This window comes from Dipodomys ordii, unplaced genomic scaffold (genome assembly GCF_000151885.1).
Source record: "Dipodomys ordii isolate 6190 unplaced genomic scaffold, Dord_2.0 Scaffold157, whole genome shotgun sequence".
Lineage (NCBI taxonomy): Eukaryota > Metazoa > Chordata > Mammalia > Rodentia > Heteromyidae > Dipodomys > Dipodomys ordii.
In genome coordinates this window covers 1,772,471-1,797,470 of record NW_012267373.1, presented here as the reverse complement: position 1 = coordinate 1,797,470, position 25,000 = coordinate 1,772,471, and the positions used below count along the sequence as shown (strand labels likewise).

Sequence of the window (25,000 nt, the reverse complement as noted above, 5' to 3'; positions counted from 1 at the left end):
TTCTACAATGCAGTGCTAGTCTACATTTGCAGTTCTTTTTTATTATTATTATTAATTTTTTATTGTGAAAATACCGTACAGGGGGTTACAATTATATGAGCAAGATAATGAGTACATTTCTTATCAAGCATTGTTGCCTCCTCCTTTGTTTTCCTTCCCTTCCCATCCCTGCCCTCCCATCCCTCCAACCCACCCCCCACCAAAGTTGTAAAGTTCGTTTTTCGACATAACATCTTGTACATCTCATTGTTACAATGGGTCCACCTGTATCCCTATCTAAATAATTTGTTTTTTCCCTTCCCCTCCCCAAATTATACCAACATCAAATACAGTGAAAGCAGGGGTTATACCATGGGGGAAGGACATACAAAGCAACAAAGAAATCATTTTATAAATATGTTAGAAACAATAGCAAGAAAGAAAAACAATTTAAGTCCTTATCTTGGGGTTCATTTCACCTAACGTCAACTTATCTGACGGTTTCTGCTTGACTCAGACATATACTAGTAATTGCAAATAAGGGAAACCATGGGACCTATGTTTCTTTGGGCCTGGCTTAATTCACTTAATATAATTTTCCCCAAGTCTTTCCATTTCCTAACAAATGGGGCAAGGCCATTCTTTCTGTTGGAGGTATAGAATTCCATTGTGTATATATACCACATTTTCTTGATCCATTCATCTACTGAGGGGCATCTGGATTGGTTCCATATCTTAGCTATGGTAAATAATGCTGCAATAAACATAGTTGTGCTGGTAGCTTTAGTATGGTCTTGTTTGTGATCATTTGGGTAAATGTCCAAAAGTGGGATTGTTGGATCAAAGGGGAGCTCTTTGTGGAGTCTTTTAAAAGTTAAGAAAAATTTTGTTCATTATATTCAGACTCACAGATAAACCCTGGTATGAGTTTTTAATGGTTATGCAATGCAGTAGGTCCCCTCTTAGTTCCATACTTCCTAGAGTCATTTGTTGAGGTCCTATTGGTTATTTTAAAAGTAAGCCAACCTGTTAAATCAGAGCTTATAACTTCTATGTTTCTTTTATCTAAAGATAATTTGGCTAGCATTGAAGAAAAACATCTTTCTAAAAACAGTGAGTTTATTCAAACTCAGTTGTGTGTGTGTGTGTGTGTGTGTGTGTGTGTGTGTGTATTGGAATTTGACCTCAGGGCCTCATGCAATTGCTCCACTTTTTCACTCCTGGCTGGTCATCTATTATTTGAGGCACCACTCCAGCCTTACTCATTCAAATTCTTAAGGTATAAACATAGTGAAATATTATTAGTTAATTTTCAGCTATATTGCTTTAGCAATGGGTTTGTTTTTTAGAAACAGAACTTAAAATGAACACATTTTTTAAAACTTAAACTCTACTTTTAGGTAGGAGATGCAGAGTAACTTACAGAATTCATTTTGATAACAGACATACTATATCTGTTAAGATATTGTATGTATTCGCAGACAGACATGCTGTCAGTTGCTATGATCAGTTACTTTATCAGTAATTGAAGATAATTCTCAGATATTGAATCCAGGTGAGTCTCCAAAGGGACACTCACTTTCTTCTCTAATCATGTGTCTCAAGATTACCTCATATTTTTCTTTGTAGATAGAATGCATAATATTCTGGCTTCTATTGAGGAATTGCTAGCAAATGTTAGCATGTGGCCATTTGTAGGGGAAGCAGCAGAAATCAGTGGGATGGCAGTTCTTCGAGGGAGGGTATGGTTGGGTTGCTTTGGTGGTGAGGATTGCTTGCATGCGAACATGTCATGAAGAAGTTTACCAGGTAAATATACCAGGTGAGTCAGACAGAGAGGAGGAGGTGGAGAACAAGTGACAAAGAAAAATAGAGGTGATAGTTGATTTCAGCTTCTAGGCTGACCTTCAAGGAATTCCTTCCTTGTCAGCTTTGCAGGGCTGGATCATTTCTCATTCACATGACCTGTGACCTCTGGGCTCATTCCTGTATGTGTCCTCAGGAGCACCAAGGACAGACATTCTTCTTCTCCTCTTAAGGACAGTATAGTCTTTTTTACCCTCCCTTGTCAGTCACCAAGTTTCCCACATTATCTGTTCTTCCTAAAAAGAGGGTGGAGCTGAAGCTAAATCTTTGAAACTCCTTTTTCAAGAACAAAGAGAGGGTAGAGACTGACTGCTCAGTGAGAAACCTATCAGCTTGAGCTAGGCCTTGCTTCTGAATCGTCATAGGTTACTCAAAGTATTTACCAACTGGACCCCATTTTTGTTGCCTATCATGGACTGAGTCCTGTCTCTGGCCCAGACTCTATAACGTGATATGGATTTTCAAAAAGTTGAATGAAATCATGTTTATAAAGAATGCAAGAACACTACAACAAAAAAACTGAAAAATATTATTAAATAAACACAGAAAGTACTCATAGTAGTTAGTACTATCAATAGATTTCTTCTTCCTCCTTCTTCCTTCCATCTCTCTCTCCCTCCCTCCCGCCTTTTCTTTCTTTCTCTTTCTTTCTCTCTTTCTTTCTTTCTCTTTCTCTTTCTTTTTCTTCCTCTCTTTCTCTCTCCCTCCCTCCCTTTCTCCCTCCTTCCTTCCTTTCTCTCTCTCTCCTTCCTTCTTTCTTTCTTTCCTTCTTCCTTTCCTGTGCTGATCCTAAGGCTTAAACTCAGAGCCTGGCTGGCTTCCAACTGTGATGCTTAAGTCTCAGCCTCCTGAGTGGCTAGGATTACAGGCATGAGCCACCAGCATCTGCTTTTTAGAGTATTTGGAAGAATGTTTGGCATTGTTATGTCTTCCCTTCCATCTTTCATGTTATCTTGTCCTTGTTTGAAAAATATGCCTTGGTGAAGAATTTAAAATAGGAAAGTATAGTGTAGTTCTATTGACTGATAGTAACACATCCTGCCACAAGGCAGCCGGAGTCCAAAGGCTCCTTCTTTGGAAGGAGACTGGTAATTTGCATTTAATCTTTATTCAGCTGTGAGCTTCCACAGAGCTGCAGGAACAAGGGGTGGAATGCGAAGTGTTAGCATAGGCCAGCCACCCTACCCCCCTGACTCTAAGTTGCTAATGTCCATTGATTTCTTAACATGTACTACAGATTGTTCGAATCATCTCTTATATATTCATTCATGGAGGCCTCATACCAACTCTGTTATAGAGTTGCTGCTATATCATGTAAACAACCTCATGAATGTGAATGCCCAAATGTCACATGGTACTGAGTGGCAGATGGGAGACAAGATTCATCTGGGTAACCAAAAGGCCCACCTCTCATTTCTAGTATTGAATGCATAATAATATTATGCATTCTTACGTAGATCATCCTAATGGATAGAGACATTTCCAAAACACAAAATGAAGATTCTAGTTTCAGTAGTGTTGAGTTGTTAGAATAATACCTGGTTCTAATCCATTGCAGCTTTTCTCTTTTTTGCCCATACCTCATCTCTTTTTTATATCTAATGTTCTTTATTCTGCATATGCTTTCTCCCTTTCTTCTGCTCTCTTTTTTAAAAAAAATTATTAAATAGTTGTAAAAAGGAGTTGCCAGTAACAAAACAGTTTATAGATACAATGCATCTTGATCAGCGTCATCCCTTTCAACAATCTATTTCCTTATTTTGGGTAGTAGTGAGGTTCTTGAATATATAGCCTTCTGTTCATGAGGTAAGACCTGTACAATTTGAGCCATTTCCCTATCTATTTTATGATCTAGCTATTTTTTTCAGTTCAGGGCTAATATAACCCGTGATCCTTCTATCTATGCCTCACAGGAGAAAAATAGAAGAGATATAACCAGCTTATTTATTGAGGTGGGGGATTGGGGAGGATCTAAGAAAACTTTTGCCTGGATTGGCTTCAAACCGTGCACCTCCCAATCTCCCCCTACCAAGTAGCTGGGATTACAGATGTGTCTTTACAAATATTTAAAAATTGTGATACCCAGGATCAAACCCAGAATTTCACACATCCTAAAACACTCTATATCCCCCCAGCCAAACTGTTTAAATATTTTAAACCTGTGTAATCCAAATATCCAGAGTAACTTGGCAAGAGAGACCATCCATTCATAATGGACATTTAGTGTTTGCAACTATTCGTGGATATGCTATTTGCTACCTTTGTCCATTCTAAATAATATTTAGTCAGGTTGTTTTACTGTGCGGCAGGTATAGTTCCTCTTTATTGACTTCTTTTTAGCACAAGTAATATGTTATTAGTATGAGTATTATATTATTACTACTTAAAAGGTAAAGGCTCAGAGACAAGGCAACTTTTGTGGTCAGATGTGGTCAGGTATTCGGTGGAGCTGGGCACTCCAGGTCAGCTGATTTCAGACTTAAAACTTGAAATCACTATACTACACTGTTCCAAGGAGGCATTTAAAACTATGGGGACAATAATATAGTTTACTGTCTTCTGTTCATTTTCCTAATACAAAGAATCAAGGTATTGCTTGGACCATGGGTCCTGGCAGAGCTTCCTTTTCCCCATGTTGTTGTACCATACTGCAATCCTCAAAATATTTGCCTTTCTCCCTTTACAAGCAGTAGTAAAATCCTTGAAATGGAGTTTTGCCTTTATTTTTGACTTCACAGAATTGACACAATATCTGAGGAGCTTAAAGGTGTATGGTAAATGAACAAATGAAGGCAGTATTAAAAGATGCTTTGATTAAGCTTTTTCTTCCTTGAAATAGGTTGATACCCTCATAATGATGTATAAAACTCACTGCCAGTGTATCCTGGACAATGCAATTAGTGGAAACTTTGAAGAGGTAAGGATGACAAAGAATACTGTCTTGACTAGATTATACATGCTTTTATGTCCTGCTCATAATGAGTTCATCTGATAGGAAAATCTTAACATATGTTCGTTCTCCTCTTTAACTAGATCCAGCATTTTTTATTGCATTTTTGGCAAGGGATGCCTGATCATCTTCTTCCCTTGCTTGAAAATCCTGTCATCATTGACATTTTCTGTGTTTGTGATTCAATTCTTTATAAGGTAAGCTCTTTGGCACATCTTAAACACAAAGCATTTATTTCTTTAAATAAAATTCGATCTAATTTCTTGCAATACATTTATCAGAAATTTAATTCTGACTTGAGATACACTTTCTGACCAGAAAACAAGAATCATCATAACACGTTCTTACTAATGTATGTAGTTGATAGATTATTTTTGTCTGTAACAAAAACTTTCAATTTTAATAGAAATTTGCATTAAGTAAAACAAACTTGGTCTCTATTTATAGCCAACAGTGATTCTAAATGTGTTTTACCCATGTTTGCTAATGTATGACCACTTCATTAATTTGTATTAACTTTTTAAGGTGTTTTCAGATGAAAAAACACCAAGTTCGTTTCATGTCCTTAGTGCTTTAAGGAAAAGCAGAATTAGGCACCTTGTAGGATGAATACCTGAAAATCTTGAAAGATCAGCTTCTATGCATTATTGTCCAACTGTGGTTCTTAACCAAGTAATATTCCACAAATGTCTTACGAAGTCCCACAAAGATACTCAGAGTGAAGTTGAGCCTTTCAGTCAAACGTATAATAGCAGGGAAAGTACCTAAACCAAGCTGCACAGCAACAAGATCCAAGAAGGTAATAGTCACTGCAATGAAATCCAGAAAATGGAAACAAGAGGATATTTTCTTTGTTTTTGTTTTTGCTTTCTTTTCTTTTTGTCTCGTTAGTTCATGTAGGGTAAGGGGGCACAGAAATGGAGGGACAAAGGGTGAAAAAATGCAGCAGTGGTTCTCACTAGACACTGTGTTGAAAAGGAATGATTGGGGATGAGAGAGAAAAACTGAGAGTAAGGGAAGGGGTGACATTGTCCAAATAGAAATGTACTCTTAACCTGACTTATTTAGTAACCCTTCTGTTCATCACCCTTATAATAGCAATTAAAAACAACCCAATAAATCTGAAATAGTATGTCAGCATGTCCTCATATAAAGTTATTTGTAAAATAAAAAACAAAAAGTCATTGCAGTAAAGACCTGGAGCTCATGAACACACATCACCATCAAAGCAAAGCAAATCTGTTAGGAATGTAATTGAGAAATTCCTTTAAAATGTATTTCTGCTCTGTTCTTTTGAGTCCAACACAAAATTCCCAAATATAACTCTCTTAAGATAAATTCAGTTTCTTTTTCTCATGGTAAATCCAAAGACAGAGAGCATTGTAACCACAGCGGTATAAAATGAACTTCTGTGAGATCATCTCACACCTAGAGAATGGCTGCTAGTTAATAAAACTGTACATGATTACAAAGGCCAGTCCACTGGTAATTAACATTAGGTACCTGAACAATACTCTCTTTTGTTTCATTGTCTCATGTGCAACCAGCACATAAATCCTGTCATTTTAGAGAAAAAAAGATAGCTTTCAGAAAAGATTGATATCATTCAATAGGAAGCTAAGAAGAAAGGGTAATTGACATATACTGTGTCTTGCTATATAAATATATCACTAACCATTGCTGTGATTAAGGTTCTTACAGACATACTCATTCCTGCTACAATGCAAGAAATGCCTGAAAGGTAAGTTCAGTGAGAGTGACAGAAAGGGCAGGTAGGGGAGGGATGAGTGAGAATGGTGAAAGGGGTGACACTGATGATCAAGATGCCCTTGTATTCATTAACTGCTTATTAAATGGCAACTCCTTTTACAACTACTTAATGATAACACCCCCTCAGTATTGGTTCTCAGAAACACAACACTTTCTCCTTATACATTATACTCAAGGGAAACATCAAGTAGTGATTTATTCATGTATCTAGTTCTGGCTTAGTGTATTTGCTGCTACTAGTTCTAGTTCTGGTAGCTCATAGACTAAAATTAGAACTATACAAAGATTAGCATGGCCCCTGTGTGAGGGTGACATGTAAAAAAGACTTTGCTACTTTGGCCTCCGTATCACCTTGAAGAGGTGTGCCTCAATATTTGTATCTGAACCTCAGTTCTTAAAAGCGGTAGAATAAAACTTGATATCCCTTTAATCTGAGGGCTGCCTGTTTCATTATGGTATTTGCATATAATGAATTTTAAGCACATTTATCTCCTCCCTGCATTCTTCTTTCCCCTTCCACTTGTCATCTTATTCTAAATGGAGAACCTTCTCCATGAGTAAGCTAATTAATATGAAGTAGAACCTAGATTTTAATGCTCAAACTCTGCCTCTTTTCCTTTATCATTTTACTGCTCCCTAATATATGCACCACCGCAAATATACTTAGAGTTGTTTTATTCACATATGTGAAGATTATATTCCCATATACACAGCCAACATTTGTAAATTTTTACACTGGGCCTGTAATTACTATGCTTTTGATGATTAATGTCACAAAATTATATTTGGATTATAAAAATATGCTGCCAAAATAGTAAATAAATAGACTGTTTTTACCCAAGTGTCATATCTCTTAGCAAGCCAAGATTTGCAATAGTAACCCTGCACTTATATTTTCCTAGAAATATATTATTGTATAAAATGGTTGAATAGTGACTTAATAAGAAAGAATACTTATTGATCCCTCCCTTTAGGCCAGGCTTTCACCTAAGCATTTTCTTAAATTATTTTGCATCATTTTTATAAGAACCCTATAACCAAACACTATTTTTATTCCTGTTTAGCAGGTGAGAAAACTTGAGCTAGAGGGAATGATTTTTTTTGCCAGTCCTGGAGCTTGAACTCAGGGCCTGGGCACTGTCCTTGAGTCTCTGTGCTAGCATTCTATCACTTTAGCCAAAGTGCCACTTTGCAGCATTTTCCTGTTTATGGGTACTTTCATGCATGCTAGGCAAGCAATCTACCACTAAGTCACATTCCCAACCCGGAATGAAATATTTTGAGTAAGGTGACAAATGGCCTTCATACTACATAGCAAATTCAGCCCTACTATGAATCTGTCTGACTTCAAATTCATGCTTTTAGGAGGAGAGACTAAAAATAGTGTATCACTATTAAAATATGTTTATTCAATGCATTTTTTGAGCAATGTACATTTAACACATAAAGGGTTGGATGTTTTTTTTTGGTAGTTTATTAGCAGACATAAGAAATTTTGCCAAAAACTGGGAGCAATGGGTTGTTTCATCTTTGGAAAACTTGCCTGAAGCCCTAACTGACAAGAAAATACCGATTGTGAGAAGATTTGTATCTTCTCTGAAGCGACAAACATCTTTCTTACATCTTGCTCAGGTATGTGGATCTGCTGAGAGTGTTTGAGTCACCCAATCCAAGCATGAAGCGACACACTTAAGATAAATCTTCTCCTGTGAGAAAGGCTAAGGGTTTCTTACAGATTGAGGGGAGCCAACTAGACACAAAAATACAGTGTGTACTTCTAAAGTCAATGTTAGAACTGAAACAGAATTGTTAAAGGAGTGAAGGTTGCATTATGGTTACAGTTTAGGTAGTACTACTGCACTGTACTGTCCAAATGTTCATTTTTTTATTTGGGAAAAATGCAACACTTATAGAACATGATCAGAAGCTGAATGGAGAGTATACTGAAATTCTCTGCCTTACCTTTGCAACTTTTCTGTGATTTAAAATTACCTTGAAAGGTAACAAAGCAATCTGAACTTAACATTTACCTTGTGAATCATTTGTACAAATTAAATGTGGACAACATATTAAACTGATACTAATCTGACTCTATTAAACAGGGAAGAATAACAAAATCCTTACATTACAAATACGATTAGTATTTTTTTTGGGGGGTCCAGTCGTGGGGCCTGAACTCTGGGCCTGAGTGCTGTCCCTCAGCTCTTCAGCTCAAGGTTAGCACTCTACCACTTGAGCCACAGAGCCACTTCAGGCTTTTTTCTTTTTGCTTATGTGGTACTGAGGAATAGAACCCAGGACCTCAGGCATGCAAGGCAAGCACTCTACCACTGAGCCAACTTCCCAGCCCATAATTAGTATTCAATATACTTCTACCACCCTACATGATTGTTTCTATAAAGGTGTTTAGTCCCTAAAATTTGAAATATAAGCTATGAAATATAATGTTTAAAAAATTCTAATTTTGTGACTATGGATGAAACAATTATTTTAATTTCTAAATTTGAAAATGAAATTTTAAATTATTAGTACAGATGAGGTTCATGAGTCTCAATGAATTTTAAAATAAAAAATATCAATGATTCTTTTTATTCAAGGAATTATTTTTCTTCAAGCAGAAACTTCCATATGATAGATAATTAATGCCTTTTTATGTTCTCTGTGTAGATTGCCAGGCCAGCTCTCTTTGACCAACATGTTGTGAATTCCATGGTATCTGATATTGAAAAGGTTGACTTGAATAGCATTGGGTCTCAGGCCCTCCTTACCATTTCAGGCAGCACAGACACGGAATCTGATCTCTACAGTGAACGTAAGTCTGTTTTCTTTATGAAGGACAAGACTTCTCAACTTTGGCACTATTGACAGCATAAGCTTTAACTCTGCCTCGTGAAGACATGTGCTATAGGTTATGCATGCTCAGCAGAATGATACACACAATGTACCCCCTCTTAGGATTTTTTTTAAAGCAGTAGTGATGTTTGAACTCAGGTCTTTACATTTGGTAAGCAGGAAGTTTTCCACTGATCCAGGCCTCTAGATAGCTTTTGCACTGGTTATTTCTAAGATAGGAGTCCACTTTTTTTTTTTTTGGCCAAAAGACTTGAGCCTGGACCACAATTCACTTATTTTGTAATTCCTGTCATACCTAGGATAAAAGTTGCATGCCACTACGATTAGTTTATTCCATTAAGCTGGAGTTTCCTTGATTTTTCTGGCTGGGCTGGCATTCATTTGCAGCCCTCTTGATCTCAGCCTTCTAATTAGTTACACAAACTACTGAACAAGTACAGGCATGAACTAATGGCACTCAGCTACCATTCCCCCAGTTTTGACCACCAGTATCTTCAAATATTTCCAAATGTCCTCTGGGTACAAAATCACATCTGTATGAAAAACACTTTCTATGGAATATATATATTTTTAAATTTGTTCCCTCTATTTTGAAAGAGCTGTGCTTACTTGTCATGGGAAACCTGAAAACTACAGAAAAATTTGAGAAAAATAACAGCATTTTAATACAAATAACTAGAAAGAATCAAAATGGCTTTGAGTTTGAGAGTATTTTTCCAGTTCTTTGCTACATATCTGCAGTGTCATCACATAGTTATGATGCATGATCAAAATGATATCCAAACATAACAATAGCCAAAGTGGAGATACCACATGTATTTGAGTTATTTAACAGATTTTACTCTGCATGGCTATACAAGACTTGGTTTCCAGAGGATAATTTCATCCCTTTCTCTCAGAAAAGACAAAAACTGCAAGCTCCTACAGAATATAGCACAGTGGGCGGCTGTCTAGTCTAACACCAGCCTCATATTTTGTTTCTTAACATAAAATGCCATTATCCTTTGAGATTCAATGAACCTCTGACTCATAATGAAGTGCTAACCTTATACTCTTCCTTTGAATTTGATGATAGAAGAGACTCATGCAAATGGCTTGATTCTGCCATGCAGAATTTAATTTGCTAAAGCTAAAGGGCCTTTCAGAAAGCAAGAAATCAGCAAGCTTAATTTGATTCATTTTTTTCATTATCTTTCAAGGAACCTATTCCAAGTGATGAAACCACTGGATTAAAGATGATTATTAGTTTAAATTAATGTATGTGCCTTTAGAATATGCATGTGTGTGTGTGTGTGTGTGTGTGTGTGTGTGTGTGTGTGTGTGTGTGATATGTCTATATTTCAAGATCAAAATTTTGAAGACTAGAATACCAAGCATTTTGGGTTACTGTTTTTAGAACCTGACATTAATTGCTTTAATAAGGTTTAACTTAGTCTTTTATTATTTTTTTAAATCAATGATTCAGTTGTAGGTTTTTCTTTGGGATAAAAGTAGATGCAATATTCTGTCTTTTTTCTCTTCTTGTTTTGGTATTTAAGACGACTCTATCACTGTGTTCCAAGAGCTAAAGGATCTGCTTAAGAAGAACGCCACGGTGGAGGCTTTTATTGAATGGCTGGATACTGTGGTAGAACAGAGGGTTATAAAGGTACTTTTTGTGACAGATTTAGAAAATGCTTTATAAAAATACTCAAGTAGCAGTTACTGCTTGACTGGTGGGGAAAGGTGATAGGTTATGCGTCAAGATGCTTAGGAAAAAGCATTTGAACCCCACAAATAAGAGAAAATCAGGAATACGCCAGATGTGAGAGTACTGGGAGTGGATTTTATTGTATTTCTCCTGTCTTAGCCAAGTGCTATGTGATGCTTGCCCCGCTCTGTCAGCCAGTGAAGTTACACATGACGAACATCATTAGTGGAAGACAAATTTCAGAAACGGGAGCAAAATCTGTCCCTTGCTTAAAAAGCAACTTTTCAAAAAAACTGACAGAAAAAAAAGATTTTCTGCATTGGCAGTTCTAATTCTAAAAGCTCTGTAGGTTTTTAAAAATTTGGTTTCTTCAATTCTTTCAATTGCCCTTCACGTCATTCTTCATGAAGCAAGGCAATGAGAACACATATTTTATTACTCATTGGTGTGAGTCATTCCACATCAAGTAAACTAATCCTAGGCTGGGGACATTTTTTTTCTTTGGAAAGAAAAACAAGATTGTCACTCAGGACCTGACAAGTATATTAATCATTCACAGAAATGTATAACTCATACTTCACACATGACCTCCTGTTTTTTTTAAAGGTCTATCAAAACCTTTAAGGCTAAAAATTGGCTGCAAATAATTTATTCTGGTTGTCTAATTCTCTTAGGAGACAAAGCCATACAGAAGTAAGGCTTACTACTCTTAAAATAAAAACAAAGATAGGCTAAAATTAAAGTCTCCGGACAGATCATTTTAGTTGATATCATAAGTACCATGCCATGCCATCTGTCCCTCTGTCAGACAGCTTGTCTGCCTCTTGATCTAACATAGGATGCATGTGGTAATAAAAGTGACAGGTTTTATAGTTTCATTTTGTTCCTTTACTTTTAGACCAGCAAACAAAATGGGAGATCGTTAAAGAAGAGGGCTCAAGACTTCCTACTAAAGTGGAGCTTTTTTGGGGCTCGAGTGATGCACAATCTCACCTTGAACAATGCATCAAGTTTTGGTATCCTACATGCTTCATAAGAATCTTTCATGATTTACTCCTCCTCTATGCACAGCTCTTATCATTTTTTAAACCCTCAACTTCTCGAACCATATCTTAATCCCAGCTTAGTAGAAATGATAGTTGTATACCAGGGTTTGGGAGTCCGGCTACATGTGGGATTAAGTCCTGCCATTGCTTGCTCCTGCTGTGGCTTTATCCAAGCTTGTCTGCTCACAGAAGAAGGGGAAGAATGTTCTTTTCATAAGGTTGCGTAGATGTTGTCAACAGAACCCTCTGGCTTTGCACTCTGTGAACATTTCAAGAGTAGTAGTTATTGTCATTATTTTACATTAGCCTTTGGCTGGCATATTTTCTGTGTCAAATGAACAACCGCATAAACAATAATTAAGACCTTAGCCCCAGTGGTATCATTTCTTGTAGTACAGCAAGTATTTGAAATTTTTCTTGACACCTCTTAGCTTTACTCTGGGGAATCAAGTAACCACTTAGAAAACAGACTCTGGAGTTTCTGAACTATCTTTACTGACCGCTAGAACTTACAAAATAAGTCAGGTCAAAATATATCTTTCAAAAATTCAGTAGTCTCTTTTCCTTAAAATTTCTGAGATTCCTTTGTAACAACTGTAGTGTTAAATTATGATGTTAACTGCATTTCATAGTTGCCTTTCAAGAAGTATTCACATTATGAGATAGATTATAACTAATTTGTTTTATTTTAATGCTAAATTAAATCAGTAAACTTTCACTGATGGATAAGCAAAATGTTTGGATATATATGTGTATATGTATATATGTGTATATACTTACTGCTATTTTAACTTTCTTAAAAAACGGCATCAAAGTCAGACTTTATTATAAAGGGATAAAAAGAGAGACTTTCTTGGAAATCAAATAATTAAAAGAACATTTAAAATTTTTCAGTCTATTTTTCACATGGAAGTATTCTTTTGGGTTTTGTTTCAAGTCAAAGTATATTTTGTTTCCAGCTGGAGAGACACCTTACTAGATAAAATTGTATACCATGTTGGCCATTGTCTACTTATTTAGTGCAAAGTCAACAGCAATAGAGCCGAGTAGAGCTCATTCTCTCCAGGCTGAAGCTTATCACTTGGCAGTGTGTGCCCTCTTAAAAGCATAAAGCACGTCTCACTTTCATCCGTTTTTTTCCTTTGATGTAATTAGTGGTCAAAGAGCTCACAAGACAGTACACATGGGTGAGCTGGGCAGGTGGTACACAGAAAGATTAGAGACTGAAGTTAAGCATGTTGGTCTTAGCAGGTCATTTAAAGTCCAACAAGTATTTGTTTAGTCCAGTTGCTCCTTGTAAAGTGTGGTGAGATGGTCACAAAGATAAGTTGACGGCTCTCTCTCTCTCTTTCTCTCTCACCTCTTTGTCCTCTCTCACCTACATATCCTCTTTAATTTCTTCGTCCATAAATAAGGTTCTTTCCACTTGATCCGAATGCTTCTTGATGAATATATTCTTCTGGCCATGGAAACTCAGTTTAATAATGACAAAGAACAGGAGTTACAGAATTTATTGGACAAGTATATGAAGAATTCAGGTAACTTAAAAATAGCGACTTATATTTCTTTGATTAAGCCTAAATTCCAGAATTTGTGGTGCTCAAGTTAAGTGGGTTTCTAATAGTCTCAGATATATATTTTTTTCTTTTGAACACTGTGGTACTAACATCACATCCAAACACTAATGGATCACTATTTTCTCCCATGCATATATGAATTAGTTATTTACTGAAAACACTAGTTTAGAAGGTTGATAGTCTTGATTTCTAAGGACTTAAGTGAAATTGGAAATTGATTATAATACAAAATTTAACTATAATTAATATAACACATGTGAGATACTACTAATGGTATAAAAATAAGCTCTACAAGAGTTTAGCACTTAAAGGGTACGCATCTGTTTGGGATGGGAAAACTTGCATTTTTAAAGACTTTATTCCAGAGAAGGTTATTTAATATCTCTTAAAATACACCAACATCTACCAATATACCGTTAACAAAACCCCGCATCATTGTCAAGAACAAAGGTTAACTATCTTTGTTTCCTGGGAAAATTAAGTGCTTAGCTATTTTCAGATTCATTAGCAAACCATAAAACATTCCATTGTCTTTTATTTGGGCTTATCAGTTAGGAATATGGGGCAGGGGGAAATCTCAGCTTTCTTACTCTAAAAATCTTTCCAGATGCAAGTAAAGCTGCCTTCACTGCTTCCCCAAGTTCCTGCTTCCTGGCAAACCGTAATAAAGGCAGCTCGGCGTCCAGTGATGCGGTGAAGAACGAAAGCCATGTGGAGACCTCTTACCTTGCCCTGTCATCCAGCCAGCCTGGAGGCTTGCCCCCTGCTCTTCACCCATTCCCTGCTGAAAGCACAAACAACATGCCTCTCACAGGTGTGCTAGAAGTAGCAAAGACAACCAGGGAGACACCAACTCATCTGCTTCCTTTAATATTCCTAACCTCCAGGGATCCTAAAAGTTAAAGGAAAAGGATCATCTTAATTGACTGAAATGCAGCATTTCATTTAAAAAAATTATAAGATTTTTAGCTATTAAAGATTTATAATGTACTTGCAATTTCCAGCAATTACCATTCACATTTATATTCATACCCTCTATATAAGTTATATGAAAAGGATAAATTGGTCATGTGGTGCATTCCTATAAATTTAGTACTCAGAGGGTGGAGGGGAGGATCACAGGTTTGAGTCTGGCCTCATGTATGTCGTGAACTTTTGACCAGTCTGGGCTACATAGCAAGACCATGTCTCAAAAGGGATAAGAAAGGTCATAAATAGTTCTTTTTTTATTTTGTAAAAGAAAAAAAAACTATGTCAAATATACCTAAAATCTTTAAGACATATTTTTTTGGTTGGTTGTGGGGCTTGAACTCTGGACCTGGGCACTGTCCCTCAGCTCTTCAGCTCAAGGCAAGTGCTCTACCACTTGAGCCAGAGCGCCACTTCTGGTTTTCTGGAGGTAAGAGTCTCATGGAGTTTCCTGCCTGGGCTGGTTTTGAACTGTGATCCTCAGTTCTCAGCCTCCTGAGTAGCTAGGATTACAGGCGTGAGCCACCGGCACCCAGCCTTTAAGACATTTTTGAAGATCAAAAATACAACTGTTTGTTTGTTTTTTTGGCTATTGATGAGATTTCTTCTTCATGGAAAAGTAGATAGAACTTAAAGTTATGTTATAAAGTCATCATTACCGTCGTTTCCCAGTTTGGTCTATGGTCCTCTTTTGTGCCAACATGAAAGTTTAGTGACTTCAACTAACTACCAGAGATGATTGGAAATCAGTTCATTTTCTTGTGTCTGTTTTTAAAGTCTTTCATATACATCAATTCCTTGAAAGGCCTTATGATTCTTTGGTTTAATTACACCAAGGGAAAGTTGGAGGCCCAGGGAATTGGTGGCACCCACGAAGCGTCTGTTTGTCAGTGTTGGTGTGCTCTTTTGAATGAACTGCTTTGCTTTGAAGTTATGGCCACTTTGATACAAGCGCACTTTTCTCTTACTCTAAGATCAACCCGTTTTACATTCAGGTCGTTTATTTGTCAGAGAGAAATGTGAAAAGCAGAGCCTCTTGCTCTCCCCAGGTATGAGTCCTGCTATTTACATATGTGTAGAAGCTAAAGCCGTTGAGAATATTCTCGGCTCTCATAAATACTAAGTCTTCAGTACTGTGATTATTGTGATTCTTAGTGTTCTCTATTGCCATTACTTCTGGAGGGTAAGAATGAACTAAACTGAGAAAAAGATGCATTTGTAAACCTGTTAAATGTGGTTTTTTTTTTAAAGATCCAAGCCCATTTATTATACTAGACTATCTAATGAACACACTATAATTTTTTTTTCCAGGCCAAATGGAGCTTTCACAGAGTGCTGGTCATCTGATGACACCACCTATTTCTCCAGCCACCGCAAGCCGCGGAAGTGTCATTAACCAAGGGCCAATGGCAGGGAGACCCCCCAGTGTGGGCCCTGTACTGACAGTCCCATCACACTGCTCAACATACCCAGAGCCCGGTTATCCTACCCTCCCGCAAGCCAACCATGACTTTTATGCCGCTAGCCCTAACTATCAGACTGTGTTTAGGGCACAGCCCCATCCCTCGTCAGGACTCTATCCACATCGCTCAGAGCATGGGAGATGCATGGCCTGGACAGAACAGCAGCTTTCCAGAGACTTCTTCGGTGGCAGTTGTGCTGGATCTCCCTATAATTCTCGGCCACCTTCCAGCTATGGACAATCCTCACATGCCCAAGAGTTTTTAAATGCAGGAGGCTTCAACTTCCTGAGCAACGCAGGGACTGCCAGCTGCCAGGGAGCAACAGTGCCTTCAAATTCACCAAATGGTATAAAAATTTTAAACCTTTTATTTTCTGGCTTTTGAGAAGGTAATAGAGCAACATCAGACATCAAGTTCTACATCCCCTTAGTAATACATCACCCACGTAAGATGTAGAGAGATCACAGACGCTTAGATATTTGAAGCTAATTTTGCCATACAGAAGCAGAGTCCTTAATTCTGGTGTCTTTATTCTAGTTTCTTTTCTAAATGTAACACACAATTAAAAAAAAAACATGTCAAGCACTTTTCTTTATGTCAAACAATACCTTAGTAGGCCCAAAGTCTTCTTTTGAAAGAAGACACTATCATTTGAAAATATTTTTAGGAGAGTATATTTCTTCAAGAAAGTGGAAACATTTCCCCTGTTAGGTAAATAAAAAGTTGAAGTTGTCCAGTGCTGGTGGCTCATGCCTGTAATCCTAGCTCCTCAGAAGGCTGAAATGTGAGGATTGTAGTTTGAAGCCAGCCTAGGCAGGAAAGTCTGTGTGACTCTTATCTTCATTTGATCACAGAAAAAGCTGGAAGTAGAGCTGTGGCTTAAAGTGGTGGAGGGCAGACTTTAGCAAAAGAAGCTCAGGGTGAACTTTACAAATTGGGTGGAAGAAGTGTTGGGGGGAAAGGAAAATGGGAGAAAACGAGGGGGTAACAATGTTCAACAAGAAATGTATTCATTACCTTACTTATGTAACGGTAACCCCTCTATACATCACCCCTACAATAAAATAAAATAATTTTTAAAAAATACGCTAAGGGACAACACCCAGGCACCCCAGAGTTTAAGCTCCAGGACTGTGAGGGAAAACTTAACGGTAAGGGGCCTCAAAAGAACTGGAGTTTAGCTAATGAGGTAGACTTACATGTAACAATTCTGAAGATTTTTCTAGTAAGTGCAGGCCAGTCCTTCTCTCATGTGCATAAATTTATAAATAAAAATCACATAAAAAGCAATAAAATATGAAAAGCTGGGAGTGCTTTTCTTTCTTTATGGGTAGGTTTTATTAACTTAAAACTGTGGCACATGTATAGCCTATGTTTCAAAATTCATAGTATGACCATTCCCCTTGAAGACTCAAAAATAGTACCGTAAACCACATCTGTATATAAGCACAAATTCAACCCTCGATTCAAGGTAGATACTGATATAATATTTAAGGGTTTATCTTCAGGACTGTACATAATCACATTGCATTGTTTCCACCCCAGAATGTTTCTTGTAATAATCTAATGGTACATTCTTAACCCCTTGTGTTCCAGAGTACTATGGAAGTAATATCAACTACCAAGAGGCTCATAGGCTTGGGTCTATGGTGAACCAGCATGTTTCAGTCATCAGTAGCGTTCGCTCTCTGCCTCCGTACAGTGACATCCACGATCCCCTTGACATTTTAGATGACAGCAGTAGAAAGCAGACCAGTTCATTTTATGCAGACACACCTTCTCCAGCTGCGGGTCGGACTCCAGTAGTTGGTAAGTTGTTTTGGTTGGTCATGTAAACATGTAAAAAACTGGTGAACCTCAGATCTACAGCCTAACTCGAGGGGAGGATGTTGAGGTGCACTAGGCACGCATAATCCCATAACAAATTCATCACTTTGCACCTGACATTGCACTTTGTGTTACTAATTGTATATTCATGTAGAAGCAGTTTTGGTGTCTCATTCTATAAATTATTGATGTGAAACTCACTGCTCTATTATAATTTTTAAAAAGAATGGCTGGCATTTATTATGAATGCAAAAATATTATATATTCTGTCATGTGCAATCTAATGACAGTAAATATTATGAAGAGAGTAATGATGTCATTTTCTGCTGATCATTGTTGGACCCACTGACAGTTCTAAGAAGTGTTTTTGGACCCAATGATTTCCATGCCAAATCACTGCAAGTTTAAAAAAAAAGGTATCTTGTAATAGAGGTCACTAGCATTTTCTCAAAAACGTGATTAAAATGTGATGCAATAACTCTTTAGAAAAGGATGCTATATTTTCATTGTTTCATAACTTAAGTAAAACTGAATAAATCAGTCAGCATGTCAGGAAGTCTCTTAGCTTTTTTTCTAGCCATGTTACTATTCCTGAGCCTCTTTCCATGAAAAAAGTCTACAATGTAATATTAAATACATCATTAGTATTTTGCACAGTGCTAGAACTCAGTGAATCAGTTAGAGAAAGAAGGAGTAAAAAGTAAATTTAGGACTGGTAGATCACTTGTCTAACACATGTATGGACATATGTACCAAGCATACATGCAAAAAGAAGAGAAAAGAAGGGAAGAGGAAAGGAATGGGAAAATGGAAGGAAAGGAGAGAAGAAAAGAAAAGGTGAGAGAAGAGGAGAGGAGAGGAGAAGAAAGGGGAGGAGAGGGGAGGAGAGGAGAGGGGAGGAGAGGAGAGGAGAAGAGAAAAAAGCCTGGCAAAAAGCCAGATGTGGAAGTATGGCTCAAGTGGTAGAGTGCTAGCACACAGTCTGTAATGGTTTTGAGGCTAAATCTAAGCACAAATTTAGTTCCCAAAATTAATAAAGTACAACAGAGCAAGCATACATTCATTGACTATCTGGGCAGAGTGTTCATGTTTATATGAGACATTAAAAATCTTCAATGGAATTGATTTTAGACTAGCATAAGTAAAGGCCATTGACACCTAACTGGAGCATAAGGGAAAATGAAATAAATTACATCTCTCCTCACTCAGTGTACTTTTTCAATAATTCAATAGGAAGTACTTCTTCCCTTCCTGTGACCATCACAAATGTCCCCAAGCTCATCCCCTGCTTTCTGCAAATAGTCATCGCTTCTAGGTTACTCTAATGAAGCAGAAAATTCCACTTCAGGAAGTTTCCTCACCATCAGGCTACAATGTACCATGTTACTATTAGTTCTATTTACTCATGGAGATAATGGAAGCTTTGATGGAGCATAGGTTGGGGAGTTGGATGAATTCAAAGCGTCGATTGTCAGAGCTGGCTAACAGATTGCAAAGGGAGAATAGAGTAAGTAGTACAAGGGCATTGGGACCCACTAGAGATAGATTCCATTATTTATAAAGACTGGTCTTTGGCGACCATGAACTTGTCACTTCAGCAGTGAGAAGACAGCAATCATGCACAAGGGAAATACAGACAGCGCACTCTGATGTTTTTGGAATAGCTATGTAATCAAGCCACAATTCCTGCCTAGAGGAAGTTTTCACTCTAGAATGGGAAGAATAAGGCAACAAATATATTAATAAATGCATTAGGATGATAATTTCATGTTTTCTAGAGAGGATTAAAATGAAGTAAAATGACAGATGGTCAGGGAAGATGGTTGGGAAGGGAATCTCGAGGCAGAAATATTTGAATTGAAAGCTGAGTAAACAAGGAAGTATTAACATGATTTGATAGTGGGGTTCTAGAAGAGAAACAGCAGTTACAGAGTCTGAAAGGAGATTGGGTTTGGAATTTTCAGTGGACAGAAAGTGAATGTGGATTGAGTATGATGGGTGAAGAGCAGAGAGAAACAAGATAAATTTACAAAGATCAGGGATTGGTTCATGTAGGGTTTTATGAACCAGAGCAAGAAGCTTGAGATTTTCTCCAACATAATACCAAGACACTATAGTACTTGACAAAAGAGAAAATAATTGCTTGATACTTCAGCAAGATCATCCCATCTGCATTCTGAAAAAAAGAAAGAGACAAAGGTGAGAGTTCTGGTACAATGAGGAACTGCTGGGTCTGTTCAGGCAAGAGAAGATGGTAGTTCTACTCTAATTTACAATTCTAGGGGAAGAGGACATAGACCAGTGACATATGCTGTTGCAGGGCTTAAGATGACACTGAGTTTCCTCTGTGAAATATGTAGGAAAAAAGCAACATTTTCCAAGATGAAATGGAAAATATGACTGTTTTGAAAAGCCATATCTACTCAAATTTAAAAGAGGTGGGTTTTTAGGAAGATTTAAGGGCAGAATTGGATATGGTTTAAAATCAGAAGTATTTTTGAAATAAAAATAATATGTATGTACAGTTATAAAAATATAAAAAGGTAGGTGTATGTGCTATGTGCAAACATAAATGCAGAGGCCAAAAGTGAATGGTGCTTGCAGAGAAAAGAATGTGCCAATGACTTAGCAATTTCTTATTGTATTTTCCCTTCCAGCTTCTAGCTTGCAAACCCCAATTTCTTCCTCCTCATCCCAATGTATGTATGGAACTTCTAATCAGTATCCAGTGCAAGACACTCTGGATTCCCACGGAGCAAACAACAGAGAAATGGTGTCCTCCTTACCACCCATCAACACGGTGTTTATGGGAACAGCAGCCGGAGGCACTTAAGCCAACAATATCGGGCAGGGTTGAAACTTTCAAATTCTCTAATATCATATTGACCAAGAACCATGAGAGTAAAGGAAATGGAACACATAGTGGTTGGACATTGTTTTCCAAGCCACTGGTACCATGGACCTCCACAGTAGGAGAAACGATTTTCAGAGTTGGCCTTGCACATACAAAGACGTTAAAATCTGATCTCATTCCTAGTCATAGTTTCAAACATTAGTGAATGAAACCAGTGGAGATAAGAAGTTGTAAAGATTTCAACAATGAATAGTTAGTGTTTCACTTTTTAATTTATTGAAAATCTATGTATAATTATTCATCTTTGGATTCTAAAGAAGAGAAAAAGTGTATTTAATGCTTTTGCAATATCTTTAATTTATTAGGATCTCAGAATGATTGTTTACTATCCGTTATTTGACAAAAAGTCAAATATCTATGTTCTACCTCCTATGGAAATGTTTACAAGGTCAAGACAATTCAATTCAGCCTAGACCCAAGTGCTTGACTTTCAGTTTCTGTGTATTAGTTTGATGATTTCTGTTACTTAATAGAAATAATAAAAGCTTTCTCCTCTTTATTTAAAAATGTAAAAAAATAAAAGAAATACTGTATGGAAATATTTTCAAAGGCTTGAGTGCTCTTGGGGTTGATACTTCCTTTGGGGATGAAGTGAAAGAGCAAAGCTGGTTTTGGCCAAGACATTATAATTCAAGAATATTTACATATCATTTACATACCCATAATACTAAGACATTGTGACTTTTAGAAAACTTGAACTCCTTCATACTTGAAGGCAACATGTTATCAAATACTTTGTTAGAAATTGAGAGTGAATGATTATTCAGGAACCATCTAGTTGCAAAAGCTAATTCAGAAGTGGACAGCTCATTACATCCCGGTGAATATGACTTGATAACACCATCTATGTGTTTCTTTTACTTTTTCTTACATCTTGGTTGAAAGATTTGTTGTAAGAGTCATGGCTGATACCCAGGTATTTTCATCAGCTTAAATACTCTTCAGAGGGGGGGGCTTTTCTATTTGTTATGAATATATGATTTAAATGAGTAATAAGGCTATACTGTAAGCCCCAGGTTCATCATAAAAAATTTATGAGCTCCAAATATCCATTATTACCATGATACAGTTTGGTAGAAACAAACTGAAATTGTTTTTTAGCAAGCGGTGAACCTTTGGACATGTGACTACAAAGCTCACAGACTCACAACCTAGAGAGACAAACAAGAAGAATGGGGCTAGAAGAGAGAACAGCACAGGTGGGGGGAAACATATTGGTGAGGGACCCCGGTAACAGCAGTGGTGCCCTTCTCCAGTGGGGCACTGCCTTGACCTGCTATAGAAACGGAGAGCAGCTGTGCCAAATGCTCCCCAGCTGTGCTGAGGAGCAATACCAGTTCTAATGTCCACTTAAAAGTGCTCTTTAGCCATTCATGGCACGGCTGCTTCAACTGTCCTTGTAGATCCTCTACAGTGTACATTTCTCCTTCTGCAGATGAACGTGATTAAGCAGTGTAACATCTCATTGGTTTCATTTGTAAAGGAATTTATTCTCATACACATGAAGACCATAAAATAGGGCTAGGAATATTGACGTTCTCTTTACATTTAAAATTATATAATAAAATCATAAAAGCCAAACATTATTAATGACATTGCCATACGTATACATGTTATGAAATGTCTAAGTCATTCTAAACACACCCTTCTCCTTGAACATGTGATTTTTTACTTATGGTGAACACATTCAAACTCCTTTCTTTTTTTTTCTTTTCTTTTATTTGTGAACATACTGTACAGAGGGGTTACAATTACATGGGCAGGATAATGCCTACATTTCTTACCAAGCATTGCAGCCTCCTCCTTTGTTTACCCTTCACCTCCCTTCCCAGCCTCCCCCCTCCCCCCACCCAATCCTTTCCCCCCTCCCCCCCAAACTTCTTCTAGATTTTTAAATATATAGGTGGTACACTTACATTCTCCACGCCTCAAAATTTTGTTATTTTATTGCTTTGCTTTCGTTATTTTTACGTTGTTAAGTAGTTGTACAAAAGAGTTTCAATTTAACATATCAATTTATGAGCAAAACGCATCTTGGTCAATGCCACCCCTTCCATCATTCTCCAAAATTTTTTAGAGAGAGGATAAATGCAAGAGAGAAAGAAGGAAGAAGTGGGAGCTGGAAGAAAAGGACAGAGATAGAGGGAGAAAGCAATACCTTTGAGATCATTGAATTCTGCAAGTCAAACCCCAAGTTCCAACCTTTCCAATAAGCACAAGGCAAATGAGAGCGATAAGACTGAATCCCCAAAAAAGAGACTTGGGTTTTAATAGATAAATAAATGAAACTAATTGCCTTACAAAAGTCACAGTAGCAGCTATGAACTCTTATGAGGCCTGGAGTAGTATTAACACTGTATTTTAGGGCAGATTTACAAACCAGGGTGAGTTATCTTTCAGAAAAGTAAACAGTGGTGATTGTGACATATGGAACATTTTGTTCTTTGGGAAAGATAAGAAATGATGAATTTATATAAGAGGTTATCACATCATCTCATCCAATTATTGAATTCTAAATTAAATTCATGCTTTTATACCTGGTAGGGAATACATCCTATCTGTTCAAAGCCCCTATGATTAGATGAAAATGAACACAACTGCAGTTATTGATTGCAGGTATTAGCAATGAGTGAGAAAGAGTGGTCAGTACTTATGAGTGTTTAGTCACAAAGCCTCACCCCTGTTCTAATTCATGTCCTCATGTATGTTTCTAATATCAAAATTCAAGAAATGATCATTTTTAGTCCTTCTGATGGCAGCAGAAATATTTCTTATTTTAAAAACTATTTTCCAGAACAAGTAGAATAATTTAATTTACTTTTTTGTTTCCTTTCTGGCAGAATTTAATCCAGTTGAAGAGATTTCTGTTGTAATTCCAATTTCTCCTCTTTTTTACTTATGGGAAACAGTACTGAGGTTTGATCTTGAGGTCTTGTGCATGCTGTGGAGCTACTCTGCCGAGTACTTGGTTGGTGCTTCCTCCTGACTTTTGCTTTAGTTTTTCAGATAGGTTTCATTTTTTCTCTCAGGGGCAGCCTTTTACCTAAGGTTCCCACATAGGAATCAGATTACAGGTGCAGCACCACACTCAGCCTATTTCTTTTCTTTTCTTTCTTTTTTTTTTTTTTTGGTCCAGTTGTGGGCCTGAACTCTGGGCCTGGGTGCTGTCCCTCAGTTCTTCACCTCAAGGCTAGCGCTCTACCACTTGAGCCACATAGCCACTTCCGGCTTTTTTTTCTGCTTATATGGTGCTGAGGAATTGAACCCAGGGCCTCATGCATGCGAGGCAAGTACTCTACCATTGAGCCACCTTCCCAGCCCTCAACATATTTCTTGAGAGAGGGTCTCACTCCCTTTCTTGTATGGAAGAGTTTAGTGTTCAGAATAAGTGTGGAAAAATGCTCATGAGTCTTTCTAACTTTAGTAATGACCTTGGTAATTTGTGGGTACAACATAAAAAACTCACATGGATGTTAGAATTTGCAGAGGGTACACAAGGTTAGTGAAGAAAGTAAAGCTGAGATTTTTACAAACTCCAAATACTGAAATATTTTTGAAAATAGCTTTTCTTCTTGCTTCTTGGAGGAAGAAGTTAGTTTGCAAATTGTAAATATGTAACTAGGTCTTTAAGCCACTTCTATGTATCACACAGCAACACGTAATTATGGAAAATAATCCTATAGGATTCTTTATGAAGGTTTAAAAATAGGATTCCTTTTAGCAAATATAAACAACTTTCAGTAGAATTCTCCACCAATTCAATCCTGGTCTTCCTTTCTTGAGAAAAAAACCATCATTTAAATAACAAAGAAAAGAAAAATACAGCAATATTTTCACATGGCATTTTCCCATATTGCTGGCATGACTGATTTTAGTTCTAAAGTTACAGGGACCTAAAGGTGAAGAGATGAAAAGTGAGATTTCTCCCTGGGATGCAGAGTCTTCAAATACTGAGAAGCACATTTACAAAAGTGAAAATTTAACTACATAATATGATAGGGAGCCTAAAGTAAAGAGAAACCATTGTTTTTTATTAGTCACAAACAAAGACGTGTTCTTACCAATCAATATTCAGAATGAAGGTCAGAGATTTACA

General features: G+C 37.1%; 1 protein-coding gene across 1 annotated transcript in view; it reads left to right on the top strand.

Moving 5' to 3' along the window:
- The window catches only part of Rfx6 (regulatory factor X, 6), a 51,072-nt gene extending 30,249 nt beyond the window's left edge, over nucleotides 1–20,823 (top strand). The window contains exons 8-19 of the mRNA XM_013032809.1: nucleotides 4,685–4,762; nucleotides 4,879–4,992; nucleotides 6,487–6,536; nucleotides 8,038–8,197; nucleotides 9,233–9,377; nucleotides 10,957–11,066; nucleotides 12,007–12,124; nucleotides 13,570–13,692; nucleotides 14,339–14,545; nucleotides 16,012–16,509; nucleotides 17,760–17,972; nucleotides 20,648–20,823. Of these exons, the coding sequence (XP_012888263.1) occupies nucleotides 4,685–4,762; nucleotides 4,879–4,992; nucleotides 6,487–6,536; nucleotides 8,038–8,197; nucleotides 9,233–9,377; nucleotides 10,957–11,066; nucleotides 12,007–12,124; nucleotides 13,570–13,692; nucleotides 14,339–14,545; nucleotides 16,012–16,509; nucleotides 17,760–17,972; nucleotides 20,648–20,823 (1,992 nt within the window). The remainder of the gene's footprint in view (nucleotides 1–4,684; nucleotides 4,763–4,878; nucleotides 4,993–6,486; nucleotides 6,537–8,037; nucleotides 8,198–9,232; nucleotides 9,378–10,956; nucleotides 11,067–12,006; nucleotides 12,125–13,569; nucleotides 13,693–14,338; nucleotides 14,546–16,011; nucleotides 16,510–17,759; nucleotides 17,973–20,647) is intronic.
- Nucleotides 20,824–25,000: the final 4,177 nt, after the last annotated feature.